Source organism: Triticum urartu, chromosome 7, assembly GCF_003073215.2.
Source record: "Triticum urartu cultivar G1812 chromosome 7, Tu2.1, whole genome shotgun sequence".
In the NCBI taxonomy this organism is placed as follows: Eukaryota; Viridiplantae; Streptophyta; class Magnoliopsida; order Poales; family Poaceae; genus Triticum; species Triticum urartu.
The window spans coordinates 132,614,932-132,629,873 of NC_053028.1; the positions used below are offsets into that span (position 1 = coordinate 132,614,932).

At 45.0% G+C, this 14,942-nt stretch overlaps 1 protein-coding gene across 1 annotated transcript; it reads left to right on the plus strand.

Moving 5' to 3' along the window:
* The first annotated feature begins 10,107 nt into the window (after nucleotides 1–10,107).
* On the plus strand, nucleotides 10,108–14,571 carry LOC125526003. The gene is made up of 2 exons (XM_048691018.1): nucleotides 10,108–10,555; nucleotides 14,327–14,571. Exons 1-2 carry the CDS (start codon nucleotides 10,108–10,110, stop codon nucleotides 14,569–14,571), a joined length of 693 nt encoding a protein of 230 aa, XP_048546975.1.
* Nucleotides 14,572–14,942: the final 371 nt, after the last annotated feature.

Below are 14,942 nucleotides of genomic sequence, written 5' to 3' on the forward strand. Positions count from 1 at the left end.
GACAACGTAATGAGTTTTTTTTCTTACATCTAAGATAAATTATATTGTCATGGATCATCCAACATGTTGATCTTGCCTTTCCCTCTCATGCTAGCCAAATTCTTTGCACGAAGTAGAGATACTACTAGTGCTTCCAAATATCCTTAAACCCAGTTTTGCCATGAGAGTCCACCATATCTACCTATGGATTGAATAAGATCCTTCAAGTAAATTGTCATCGTTGCAAGCAATAAAAATTGCTCTCTAAATATGTATGATTTATTAGTGTGGAGAAAATAAGCTTTATACGATCTTGTGATGTGGAAGAAATAAAAGCGATGGACTGCATATTAAAGCTCCATATCACAAGTGGCAACATAAAGTGACGTTCTTTCGCATTAAGATTTTGTGCATCCAACCATAAAAGCACATGACAACCTCTGCTTCCCTCTGCGAAGGTCCTATCTTTTATTCTTGTCTTATACTTCATGTAAGAGTCACTGTGATCTTCACCTTTCCTTTTTACATTTTATCCTTTGGCAAGCACAATGTGTTGGAAATATCCTGATATATATAGCTAATTGGATGTGAGTTTTCCTGAACTATTATTGTTGACATTACCCTTGAGGTAAAAGGTTGGGAGGCAAAACTATAAGCCCCTATCTTTCTCCGTGTCTGGCTAAAACTTCATGCCCATAAATATTGCGTGAGTGTTAGCAATTGTGAAAGACTAAATGATAGTTAAGTATGTGGACTTGCTAAAAAGCTCTTATATTGACTCTTTCCGATGTTATGATAAACTGCAATTGCTTCAATGACTGAGATTATAGTTTGTTAGCTTTAAATGAAGTTTATGATTCATAATTGAAATTGTGATTGAATTATTACTTTATCATAAGAGATCATATGACAATATACATATATATATATATATGTTGTTGTTCTAAGAATGATCATGATGCCCTCATGTCTGTATTTTATTTTAACGACACCTTTATCTCTAAACATGTGGACATATTTTTCGATTTCGGCTTTCGCTTGAGGACAAGCGAGGTCTAAGCTTGGGGGAGTTGATACGTCCATTTTGCATCATGCTTTTATATCGATATTTATTGCATTGTGGGCTGTTATTACACATTATGTCACAATACTAATGCCTATTTTCTCTTATTTTACAAGGTTTACATGAAGAGGGGGGATGCCGGCAGCTGGAATTCTGGGCTGGAAAAGGAGCAAATATTAGAGACCTATTTTGCACATCTCCAAAAGTCCTGAAACTCCACGGGAATTATTTTCATAATATATAAATAATATTGGGTGAAAGAAGTACCAGAGGGGGGCCACCCACCGTCCATGAGGGTAGGGGGGCACGCCCAGGGAATTATTTTCAGAATATATAAAAAATATTGGGAGAAAGAAGTACCAGAGGGGGGCCACCCACCGTCCACGAGGGTGGGGGGCGCGCCCCCCTACCTCGTGGGCCCCCTGGTGCCCCTTTGATGCCCATCTCTGGCTATATGGAGTCTTTCGTCGAGGAAAAATCATAAGCAAGCTCACGGGACGAAACTCCACCGCCACGAGGCGGAACCTTGGCGGAACCAATCTAGGGCTCCGGCGGAGCTGTTCTGCCGGGGAAACTTCCCTCCGGGAGGGGGAAATCATCACCATCATCATCACGAATGATCCTCTCATCGGGAGGGGGTCAATCTCCATGAACATATTCACCAGCACCATCTCATCTCAAACCCTAGTTCATCTCTTGTATCCAATCTTTGTATCCAAACCTCAGATTGGTACCTGTGGGTTGCTAGTAGTGTGGATTACTCTTTGTAGTTGATGCTTGTTGGTTTACTTGGTGGAAGATCATATGTTCAGATCCATTATGCATATTAATACCCCTCTGATTATGAACATGTATATGATTTGTGAGTAGTTACGTTTGTTCCTGAGGACATGGGAGAAGTCTTGCTATAAGTAGTCATGTGAATTTGGTATTCGTTCGATATTGTGATGAGATGTATGTTGTCATTCCTCTAGCGGTGTCATGTGAACGTTGACTACATGACACTTCACCATTGTTTGGGCCTAGAGGGAGGCATTGGGAAGTAATAAGTAGATGATGGGTTGCTAGAGTGACAAAAGCTTAAACCCTAGTTTATGCGTTGCTTCGCAAGGGGCTGATTTGGATCCATATGTTTCATGCTATGGTTAGGTTTACCTTAATAATTCTGTTGTAGTTGCAGATGCTTGCAATAGGGGTTAATCATAAGTGGGATGCTTGTCCAAGTAAGGACAGTACCCAAGCACCGGTGCACCCACATATCAAATTATCAAAGTCCCGAACGCGAATCATATAAGCGTGATGAAAACTAGCTTGACGATAATTCCCATGTGTCCTTGGGAGTGCTTTCCTATATATAAGAGTTTGTCCAGGCTTGTACTTTGATACAAAAAGGATTGGGCCATATTGCTGCACCTTATTTACTTTTATCACTTGTTACCCGTTACAAATTACCTTATCACAAAACTATATGTTACCGATAATTTCAGTGCTTGCAGAGAATACCTTGCTGAAAACCGCTTATCATTTCCTTCTGCTCCTCGTTGGGTTCGACACTCTTACTTACCGAAAAGGCTATGGTAGATCCCCTACACTTGTGGGTCATCAACGCCCACCACCGGATCGACCGACTGGCTCGATCCCTGGCGATGGAGGAAGAAGATGCAATCGGCCCGGCCTGTTTTGGCCCCCGCATTCACGATCACTACTAGAGAAAAGCCTAGAGCAGCGCGGGCTTTAGGCCTATCAGTAGCGCTGGGAGATGCGCTACTGATAAGGTGCTATAGCTAACGTATAGCAGTAGCGTGCCTCCGACCACGCTACTGCTAAATCGACTTAGTAGTAGTGACTTCCCGGAGGAGCGCTACTGGTAATTAGTAGTAGCGCTTCTCCCTGCCCGCGCTGCTACTATTATATCGTATTTTATTTCTTTTTTATTTCATGTTGTATTCGTACACCTTTACACAAGTTTTCATACAATAGGAATTTAGAAATTGTTTTTACATCATAATGAGTTATTACATCACGGGGTGAAAGAACCGTGGACTAGTTTCAAGTGGATGGACATCCACTTGAAACTAATCCGCGGTTCTTTCACCCAATGATATAATAAATATCATCATCATCATCATATCATTAACAACTTATCATCATAATCACTGTTCAAGAATTCACCCGATTAATCAGTTAACGGGCCAGTTAATCGCTACTCATAGCATGGCCGAATCTAATAACACCTATTCGTCGCATTAACTTGCCAGGCCGATTAATTGGCCAGTTAGACCGATTAATCAGTTGTCATGCCGATTAATCCCTGCTGGCCCATTAACGGATGGGTAAACAAAGCCCAAAATTTTGGCCGATAACCCCTTCTAGCCCCATGCCGCTCCTTAATAGATAGGATTATAATTTTACCTCCTCTCTATGCTTTTCATATGTGTATCAGTGTATGGCAACATATTTTTGGTATACTACATAGCTGGGAGCATGAGAGTATTGTATAATACATTAAAAAATCTAGATATATGTTGGCAAGTTTCTATTCAATATACGGATTAATGGTTGACCGATTAATCCAGTTAATAGGCCGATTCACTGATTAATCGCTACTCCTAAACTGTCCGAGCAGCTACCAGTTAACGATTTCTTGAACATTGATCATAATACATCATTGTCATATAACACCTCCTCAAGATCATCGTTTTCATCAATGAGACATCACATAGCAAATTGGTCACTAGTCGTAATCACAAGTACTCCTCATCATCAACTCTAACACATTGTATCACATAATAAACATATTGTACCTCATAGGACCTACTACATTCTCTTAGGTCCTACTTTATTCTCTAAGGTAAAATAGCAAAAAAACAAGATAGCCCCTGACTCTCCGTTATGGAGAATGGAGATTATCCTGTCTCCAATTCTTGCCTTTCGCTTAATGTTACTTCCAAGAACCTCCTTGCGAATGTCCAAACATTTTTTCCATTCTTTGATTAGCATGTGTTCATAGGTTTTAGAAATCTGATATGCACAGGTGAGCTCCTTAGATTGACCTGGCTGTATGTTCAGAACTGCAAGGCGACCATTCTGATACATCAGATGAGGCACACAATCCACCGGGATTTTCTGTTGAAAAACATAGTAATAACTTCGTAGTTAGCAATGATGTACTAGTTTTAGAAGTATACAAAAGATGCACAGATGTCGTAATAGTAAAAAATCTTACCATGGTATCTCCATAGAAGTTATCGTGGTTCAACACGTGCACTAGTGGCACGTATTCACCATAATTTGGAGGAGTTCGATAATAGGTATTGTAATTCTCAAGATAATTACAATAAGCAATCAGATGACTTTTCTCCTTATAAGTTAATTCGGAGCCATCAGTGTAGTGGGTTTTGTCTACCATATTCTGCACATTCTTTGAAGATTCAAAATAAGCTATCAATGGAAATAAGCTGTCAAATATTTTGAAATAAACAATATAAATTAGTTAATAACTATGTTTGAGATACTCACATGCGGTAGAATCGGAAGCGTATCAACAAGGACCCAAATGTGCATATTGTCTTGCTCGATGTCAGGATCACCAAGATCCATGGTGACAATCATACCCTCATAAAAACCATACATTATGCAAAGTGCTTCCCAATTTTGGCAACCATAATGGGTTACGCTCTGAGAATTGTATAGATTTACTTCAAAATCGATATCACGATGGGTCCTTAGGTGTATTTTCATTGTTTGAAAATTTTCATGGTCTTCAAAAGCCATCCTCTCCAAGACATAGCGTCTTGCATGGCATGGGATAAGCTAGTCGAATTGTAAAAGATGAAAATTAGACGTTGAAATAGTTGAAGTCATGCTTAATTACGAAAAAAACACTTGTCATTGTTGCGTACCGTTTCAACATCGAAGGTCTCCTCGAGCTTAATGCCGAAGCACCGATCTTCGTCCAGCTCAACGAACATGTCGCACATACCTCGATCATCGTGGCACCAGCTGCACTCCCCCGGGAGACTGTCGTCGTCCGATAACGACATTTCCTATGTTCATAATTCAAAGATTAAACTTGTCCAATTAAATATATGTACTAAAAAACCTGAATGAGATCATTATTTTTCGTGAAAATCCAGGCCACTCGATATTTCCTACATATTATATAACAAGTCGTGCCAGAATTCACGGAAAAATCCGGCATGACCTTTGCTAAAAAAGGACATATCGAGCGCCTGAAATTTGCCGGAATGGAAATTAATCAACAATCCAGCAAAACATAGGCCACTCGGAGGTGTAAACTGAACACGAATGGCCACTTGAGCAACCACATATCCTATTTGAGCAAATATGACATGTTCAACTAGTTTTATTAATTCAACTAGTTCTTACAAAATATAAAATTACTATAAATAGAAAAAAACTAGTTCTTTCTAAAAATAAAGTAGTTCAACTAGTTATATTAATTATCTTACTAAAAATACATTAGTTCTATTAATTCAACTAGTTCAACTAGTTTATTAATTTACTTACTAAACTAGTTCAACTACAACTAAAGTAGTTCAACTAGTTTATTAATTTACTTACTAAAAATAAACTAGTTTTTACTAAAAATAAACTAGTTCAACTAGTTATATTAATTTTCTTACTAATTCTATTAAACACTAAAACTAATTCGATGAACTCCAAAACTAATTCTACTTAACAACTACTGCCATAATTAGCATCTAATTTGATGAACCCTAACTAATTAGATGAACTCTGAAATTTAACCCTAAGAACCCTAGATAGGCAGAGGTAGGGGAGGAGGAGGAGGAGGGCGTACTCAGCTCTGGCGCCGGCGGAGTTAGGGAGAGGGGCACGCATCGTCGAGGTTGGGGACGGGGTCGGGGCGGCGGGCGCACGGCGGAGGGCGGCGATGTAGGGGGGTGTCAAGGTCGGGGTCGGGGGCGGCGTTGAGGTCACGGTCGGGGGCAGCATCGAAGGTGTGCGGAGAGCGATGGGTCGCGCGCGGCGGCCGACGACGATGTAGGGCGGCGACAGCGGAGGAGTAGGGATTTGGGGGAAGTGGCCATGGGGGAAGAACGAACCGCGCAGTTAAGTTAAAAGTAGCAGTAGCGCGTTCCAGGAAGTACGCTGCTGCTACGGTAGCTATAGCGCGTTTCCTAACAAGCGCTACTGCTATTCCTTCTCTTTTTTATTTGCTTTCCATTTAATTTTATTTTCATTAGCAGTAGCGCCTTTGTCCGTAAACGCACTGCTACAAAACAAGTAGCGGTAGCGTGGTTCCATGTAGATCGCTACTACGATGTGTAGCCTATTGGCTAAGCCGTGGGAGTAGCACTTTTGTACACGGGCGCGCTACTGCTATAACTGTATCTGTAGCACGATTTTAAATACCGCGTTGCTGCTAATTAGCACCAGCATGCGTTTTTATCCCGCGCTACTGCTAATGTTTTGTGTATAAGGTTTTCCCTAGTAGTGGATGAGCCCTTCCCCAAAGGATTCTTGCTCCCCCGAGACACTCCGAAGTACAATGGCTCCATGAAGCCGGATGACTGGCTAGTCGACTACTCCACAACCGTCAGCATAGCAAACGGCAACAAGAGTGTTGCTGTGAAGTACGTTGCGCTCATGCTCGAGGGCACAATCTGGACATGGCTGAATAGCCTCAAGCTCTACAACGTCAATAGCTGGTTGGACTTCGCTGATGTCTTCATCCGCAACTTCACCAGTACCTACAAGTGGCCCTCCAAGCCCCGCCAGCTCTCCTTGTAAGTCCAAGGCCTAGCCAAGTCTACATGCGACTACCTTACACGCTGGGCTGAGCTGCGCAACTCCTGCGAAGGGTTGCACGAGGTGCAGGCCATAGAGTACTTCACCGCTAGGTGCAGAGAAGGCACCCTGCTCAAGCACAGGCTCCTCTTCTACAAGCCAGCTACGCTCGACGAGCTGCTGATCATAGCAGACAAGTACGCTACGATCGACCGACTCCTCAATGAAGTCAGAGCTCCAAGTGGACGCGTTTGGGAAAGTGCTCCCCCCGGCTCCTCAAACGGTGGCTGGTGACTCCTGCTGGTGCCAGCAGCCGAACGACAACAAGCGCAAGGCCCCGCAGCCGGCTTCCACCAGATGGCAGGTGGCGATAGTTGAAGACCAGCAGCCGGAAGGGCAGCTCGGCCCCAAGCGTCAGAAGGGCGGAAAACTAGCCTGCTTGGTTGCCTGCCTTCTCCTTTGAGCAAACCCTTGATGCTCCCTACAAATTCCACAGTAGCACGAAGCATCCAACCACCCCACCCGGAAGTGTCACTGGCACACTAGGGCGCCGTCCAAGATGAGTTCCCCGAAGAGCATGGAGCCTACGTCGTCTTAACCAGCATGGCCGATGACAGTCACAAACGGCGTTAGCAACACCGGCAGGTGAACGCTGTCGCCTCAGAAGCCCCAGAATTCTTGCACTGGTCCGAGAAGCCCATCAGCTGGAGCCATGCTGACCACCCGGCCATGATGCCATCGCTGGGTGCTTACGCCATGGTCTTGGACTCGACCTTCTCAATGGAGAGGCGGGCCTGCCACTTCTCCCGGATCCTTATAGAAGGCGGTAGCAGCATTAACATCCTCTACCACGACACCATGGAGAAACTGTGCATCAAAGAAAAACAACTCCAGCCAGTCGGACTGTCTTCCACAGCATCGTACCCGGCCTTTCCTGCTCTCCAATCGGCAAGATCAAGATAGACGTCCTGTTTGGTGAAAGGATCACTTCCACCGCGAGCTGATCTGGTTCGAGGTGGCCGACCTGGAAAGCCCCTACCACGCGCTCTTGGGCCGGCCAACACTCGCGAAGTTCATGGTGGTGCCTCACTACGCCTACCTCAGGATGAAGATGTCGGGTCCCAAGGGCATCATCGTCATCGTTGGCAACTACCAGAAGTCGGTCGCATGTGCTGCCGCCAGTAGTTGGCTGGCCAAGTCCCTCATCATCACTGAAGAAAAACGTCTCCTTGACCGGGTGGTGGCCATGGCCAGCAAGTAGCCGGACATGTCGCCGGACCCCCAGGAGTCGGAGGCTGAGGGCTCCTTCCAGCCGGCCAAAGAAACCAAGAAGATCCCCTTGGACCCAGAGCACTCAAAGAGGCACACTGTCATAGGGACCAACCTTGACAGCAAATAGGAAAGTGAGCTCGTCGATTTCCTCCGTGAGAATCGGGACATATTTGCATGGTCTCCCAAAGATATGCCGAGTGTTCTGACGGATTTTGCCGAGCACAAGTTACATGTCAGGCCGGATGCGAAGCCGGTCAAGCTACCCCTTCGCCGCCTGTCAGAAGAGAAGAGAAGGATTATTTGTGAAGAGATAGCCCGGCTTCTAGCAGCCGGCTTCATCATGGAATTATTCTACCCGGACTGGCTTGCCAATCCAGTCCTCGTGTTGAAGAAGAACAACAAGTGGCGCATGTGTATCAAATACACTAGCCTCAACAAAGCATGGCACAAAGATACGTTTGCTCTACCTTGGATAGATCAAGTGATCAACTCCACAGCCGGATGCGAGCTGCTGACCTTCCTTGATGCCTATTTCGGCTACCACCGGATCAAGTTGAACATAGCCGATCGGTTGAAGACCGCCTTCATCACACCATTCGGAGCCTTCTGCTACCTGACCATGACGTTCGGCTTGAGAAATGCTCGTGCCACGTTTCATTGTTGCATGCAGAAGTGCCTCCTCAAGCAACTCGGCAGAAATGCCCACGCCTATGTAGATGATATTGTGGTGAAGACGGAGAAGCGCGGCACCCTCCTGGAGGATCTCAAGGAGACCTTTGATAATCTGCGCCGTTTTCAAATCAAGCTCAACCCAGAGAAGTGTGTCTTCAGAGTCCTAGTTGGCCAGCTCCTTGGTTTCCTTGTCTCCGAATGTGGCATCGTGTGCAACCCCGTGAAGATCAAGACCATTGAGCGGATGCAGAGACCCACTCGACTGCGAGACATCTAGATGCTCATCGGGTGCCTGGCATCTGTTAGCGTGTCATCACTAGGCTGGGCAAGAAGGCTCTTCCCCTGTACCAGCTAATGAAGAAAACCACTTACATCGAGTGGAACGACAAGCAGGACAAGGCTTTCCTCCAACTCAAGAAGATGCTGACCACGCCACATGTCCTGGCGGCTCCGGCTGCTAAGGAGCCCATACTCCTCTACATCGCCGCCGCCAGCCGGGTGGTCAGCACCGTCATCATGGTCGAGCACCAGAAGACGGCAGGGCGCAGCTAGTCCAGAGGCCTGTCTACAACTTGAGCGAGGTGTTGCCGGCCTCCAAGAAGAATTACCCCCACTACCAGAAGATGTGCTACGGCGTGTACTTTGCCACCAAGAAGCTCAAGTAGTATTTCCAAGAGCACTCCATCACGGTCGTATACGCTGCCCCACTTGCCGAGATCATTGGCAACAGAGATGCATCAGGCCGGGTGGCAAAGTGGGCCATTGAGCTAGCTCCTCACATGATCCTCTACCAGCCCTGCACCGCCATCAAGTCCCAAGCGCCGGCCGACTTCCTCATCAACTGGGCCGAGACCCAGTACCTGCTGTCAGCGCCGGATTCCACCCATTGGCAGATGCACTTTGATGGCTCGAAGATGCGCACCGGTTTGGAAGCCGACATCGTCCTCACCTCTCCCAAAGGCGACAAGCTCAGATACACGCTGCAGATTCACTTTGCCGCCTCCAACAACGTGGCCGAGTACGAGGCACTCGTCCACGGGCTCTGACTAGCCAAACAGATTGGCATCCTTCGAGTGATGTGTTACAGCGATTTGGACTTGGTGGTCCAACAGTCATCTGGCGACTGGGACACCAAGGATGCGAACATGGCGAGCTACTGCTTCCTTGTCCAACAGATTAGTGGGTACTTTGACGGGTGCGAGTTCCTTCATGTGCCACGGGCCCACAACGAGCAAGCAGATGCCCTGACACAGATTGGCTCCACCCGGCAGGCCATACTAGCCGGTGTCTCCCTCCAGTGCCTGTGCAAGCCGTCTATCAAGCCTTCGCCGGAATCACAGTCCATCTTCATGAAGGCTGCTCCCACAATAGTTGGATCTGGCTCGGGGACTGCAGCAGTCGCACCCGGCTTGGGGACTTCACAAGCTGGCCCGGGGGCTGCAGCAGCTGGCTCGGGGACTTCGGCAGGCGGCTCGGGGACTACAACAGTTGCACCCGCCCCGGGGACTTCAGAACCCAGCCCAAAGGCTCTAGTAGTCGGCCCGAGGACTTCAATGACACAGCAAGCGGCGGCCGACTCCAACCTGCCGCCTCCCAACCCAACCGCCCTGGTACTAGTGGCTGTGATGACAGTGGTAGAAGCACCATCATGGGCACAGCCCATCCTCAACTTCCTGGTGAGCCGAGAGCTACCAGCCGACGAGATCTTGGCCCGGCAGGTGCAGCGCCGGCTAGTAGCATACACAATACTAAACAGAGAGCTTGTCAGGCGCAGCATGACTGGCGTCTTCCAGCGCTGCATACACTACAACAAGACCCCCACTATAGCAACACATCTTTCCGTATATAAAGGTGCATATATGCGTTGTTAGTGTCTTTACCAACGGTTTAGGATGCGTAGCCTTCTCCAGTGTTGCTAGCGCACATTCCAACGCTTATACTACCATTGCTAATAGGGACCGTTGCAAGAATACAACACATAAAGTAGACCCACGCAACACTTTTATACGTTGGTGCTTAATGTACATGAAGCAGGATCACATTGCTTGGCAACGAAGAATTTGCAACATTTCAGGTGTTGATACTTATATAATGTGAATATTATTATTATATATATAATAATATATTGCCAGTAATTAAATTAACTCTCACGTAATGGTGATAATTATGTACATGTGAAGAAAAAACAAAAGAACATACTCATGGGAGGAAGAACTCATATATTAGATAAAACTATTGGATTACAATAGTGGATATTACACAAGTAACATCATCCAAATGTGATGCATAATCCAAATATTTTCTTGACAGCGGAACTTAAACTAAAAGCATCCATCAATATCCGTACAACTAATCTAAAAGTTAACCGAGGAACATCATTCAACAAGAACATCATCCCCGAAACTTAACCAAAACTGAAAGCGTCCATCATCATCATCATGAACAGGACATCATGATCATCATCATCATCTTTGCAGTATACTTGCGACACACCCATATAATCATCCATTTATCCTTTGAATCTACAGACAAAAAAATAAACTGTTAACACACAATGCATTGTATCTGCTAGTATATCTCTATATGCAAACTCTAGAAATTCATCTACACCAGGTGAGTACTGTGTACTTTCTCTAGGAAATCGCAATCGTAATTTGGTCGATTCTTAAACCTTTACACATTGCATAAAAATAAGAAATATTATTGTAGTTGTAAAAATGAATGTATTGCAAAAGCCTCGCTTGTTAATATCTTGTTTACAGTATAAGTTCCTATCATCATACAACATAAATTCACAATTATATTGTTTTTCGACAATGCAAGGATCCTCCTCCCAGCGATTGCAAGATAGCAGGCATAATTTTTTTCAAACATTGTAAAAAAGCTAGTAAGGTTACTCTACTATGCATACTAGTCGTCAACGTTTGCATGGGCTAACATTTTTATGTTTCACATTGTTAGCTGGGCATAAGTACTACGGTGATCTGAAATTGTTAGCTCAGATCTGACATCAGTAATGGTTTCTCCTTACGCTATTTCTCTTAAAGAAAAAAAATATGAGAGAAATTATGTATACTTGGAGGCCAGATGTCTCCCCAACTGATGAGGTTGGAGAAAGGAGGTGCTGCAAAATATAGTTATTAGAACGCTTGGTCACTGCAAAGTCAGGATACAATCAAACAAACAAAAAACATCCAAAACAAATCGTGAGTAAAATTTGATAGTGAAAACACACTCAATGAGAAATTTATACATGTAAAAATTATATAAGATCAGCATGACTTAATTTAAGGGGTTCATGTTGTATATCAAGCCCAATATTTCACAATATTCAGCTTGTATTAGTGACACTTGCAGCAAATATCTTACTGTGGATATTCGACTCTAGATACGTATCAAATATGTCGAATATTTTACACGATAGGATTTCTCTGAGTCATCCACTATGTTTTACCATGTACATATCTTCTTTTGACTAAAGTATACACTGTCAGCACCATGTAAATTCGTACTATAAATATATACCCAAGGACACATCAAGGAGTTGAATTCTGTTATCACGTGGTAGAAAACTACAGCACAATAATGGGATAATATACGAAGTTGCTAGAGAAAGAAGAGAGATGAAATCGACATGAGCAAACTCGAGCACAATAATGGCCTAATGTGCATGCGTGCATGCGTGTGTGGCTAAGAACTTAATTAACAAAGCAATAAAATTATTTTGGCTAACCTTTACATGACCTATTAAATTATCACCACCACAGATAATTATTTGTGTTTGTCCTTCCTCAATGGCAGTACATATATTTTCACATTCAGAAAAACAAGCTATGATGAAACTGACCTTGTTAGATAAAATATAAGGTAGAATTGGTAATTGTCAAGGTCATCCTCTTCTCTGCTTGCATGCCACATACCTGCACTGGTACACAGTGCTAATTAGCTCAAGTAAACATTTGTTTTCTTTGAAACTGAAAAGAAACCTTGATAATTTATGTGCTGCAAATACAATAGAACAACATATGTTTTTTGATACACAGTGACATAAGTTTTACAAATTGCACGAACAATTATAGTTAAGATGTACCTCAAAATACTAAGAAGGTTACATAAAAAATCTACCAAACATAAGGACCATCATAATCTTTATACTGGGAGCTTATGCTTTTGCACATGCATCACACAGACTAGTGGGACGATATATGTATTAAGAAATAGCCACCATGCCGATATTAAACTAATCGTGCTCCTGCAGACATGTATGAATTAACACATACACTGAAGCATCACACGTTCAAGTTAATTAGGCTACAGTTATGCATGCAATTTAATAGAATTAGCGCTTACACTATGTGTGGAGGCATGATGATGCGACCAATTAGACCTCTGAGCAGATATGATTAGAAAGAAAGAGCGCCCATTACGTAACGAACTAACAAACATCTAAGTTATGGCGGTCAGGTAGTCAGGCCTGAGTAGATGGCCGTGATACAGCACTCGCGGATGTTCTCACTTCTACAACAACTTAGCGTAAAGTTCTCACTTCTACAACAACTCACTGGAACATGTGAACACTGCTACCTAGTTCAGCTGTAATAAGGTTAAAAAATGATTTTTCCAATAGAAATATGACTGTATGACGGAGTGACTGATCAGGCCTACATCTTGGCATGTAAGCAGAAAGTGGAACTTTGAATCATCAACATCAACCATGAGACTAAGACAACAAGCCTATTATACAATCAGTCAATCACATAATCAACGACAGCAACCAACGACTGCATAATCAACTTTCACTTACATGGGCTCGTGACAGGCTCCTAAGCCATAACTAAAATCAGTTCAATCACAGAAAGATGCTTCAGCTAGAAGATCCCCTCCGCAACAACCATCTATAATTCAACATGTCGGTCATTATCAGGGACTGGCATGTCGTAAGTAGCAATTCCGAACTAGACTGAAGTGAAGAAGAGCAAGATGGGGAAAATAAAATTAGGACAAGAGAAGCGGTCTGGCTCACCACGGTAGCGCGATTGCGAGGGTGTAGGGGTAACTCTGCCAGTAGCTGCAGGCCCTTGTGCGGAGGTAGTAGATGCAGTTGGTCGTCGAAGGGGAGCGGTGACGAGAGGGACGGCCCGATGGGAAGTAGGCCGCAGGGGAGTGTTGACTAGCGACGGTGTGCCGGGATGGAGGATCGCAGGGGGAGTGGTGAGGGCCTGAGGGGCGGCCTTCTAGGATGGAGGATCGCAGGGGAGTGGTGACTGGTGAGGGGCGGCGCTCCCAGATGCAGGTTGGTCGACGGGCGGCGGCCGGCGTGGGATCCTATAGGATCGAGAGGAAGACCTAGATTTTTTTGAGTAATAGAGGAAGACCTAGATTAATCATGAAAGCCAACTTGGGCCAGGCTAGACAAGAGGCTGGGTTAGTGCGTTGGGCTAGTTGTGGCCGGTTGCAATCTACAACGCATATGCTACAATACTTATTATTCGTATCTATTGTGAATTTTGCAACATACAGTCAAAACGTTGTAGAATATATGTTGCTTTATTGCGGGCTTTCTTGTAGTGGTAGAGCCGGAGAAGGGCAAAGCAATCCTCAGAGGCATTCACCAAGGCGAGTGCGGCCACCATGCGGCCTCCAGATCCCTTGTCGCCAAAGCTTTCCGCCAAGGATTCTTCTGGCCGACTGCTTTGGATGAAGCCAAGGATTTGGTCAAGAAGTGCAAAGGATGCCAACGCTTTAGCTCCAAGCAGCACATGCCGGCTTCTGCACTCAAGACCATCCCCCTCACTTGGCCGTTTGCCATGTAGGGGCTGGACATGCATGGTGGGCCCATTCAAGACAGCACGCGATGGCATGACCCATCTGCTGGTCGCCGTGGACAAATTTACCAAGTGGATTGAAGCGAAGCCAGTCAAGAAACTGAATGGTCCGACTGTTGTGACCTTCATTGCAGATATCACCGTCCGGTACGGTGTACTACCCAGCATCATCACCGACAATGGCACACACTTTTCCAAAGGCGTCTTGGCCCATTTCTGCACGACGCAGGGCATCCGACTGGACTTAGTGGCTGTTGCCCATCCGCAGTGAAACGGCCAGGTCAAGCGAGCAAACGGCCTGATCCTGTCCGGCATCAAGCCCCGACTGGTGGAGCCACTGGAGTGCTCGGCCGGCTACT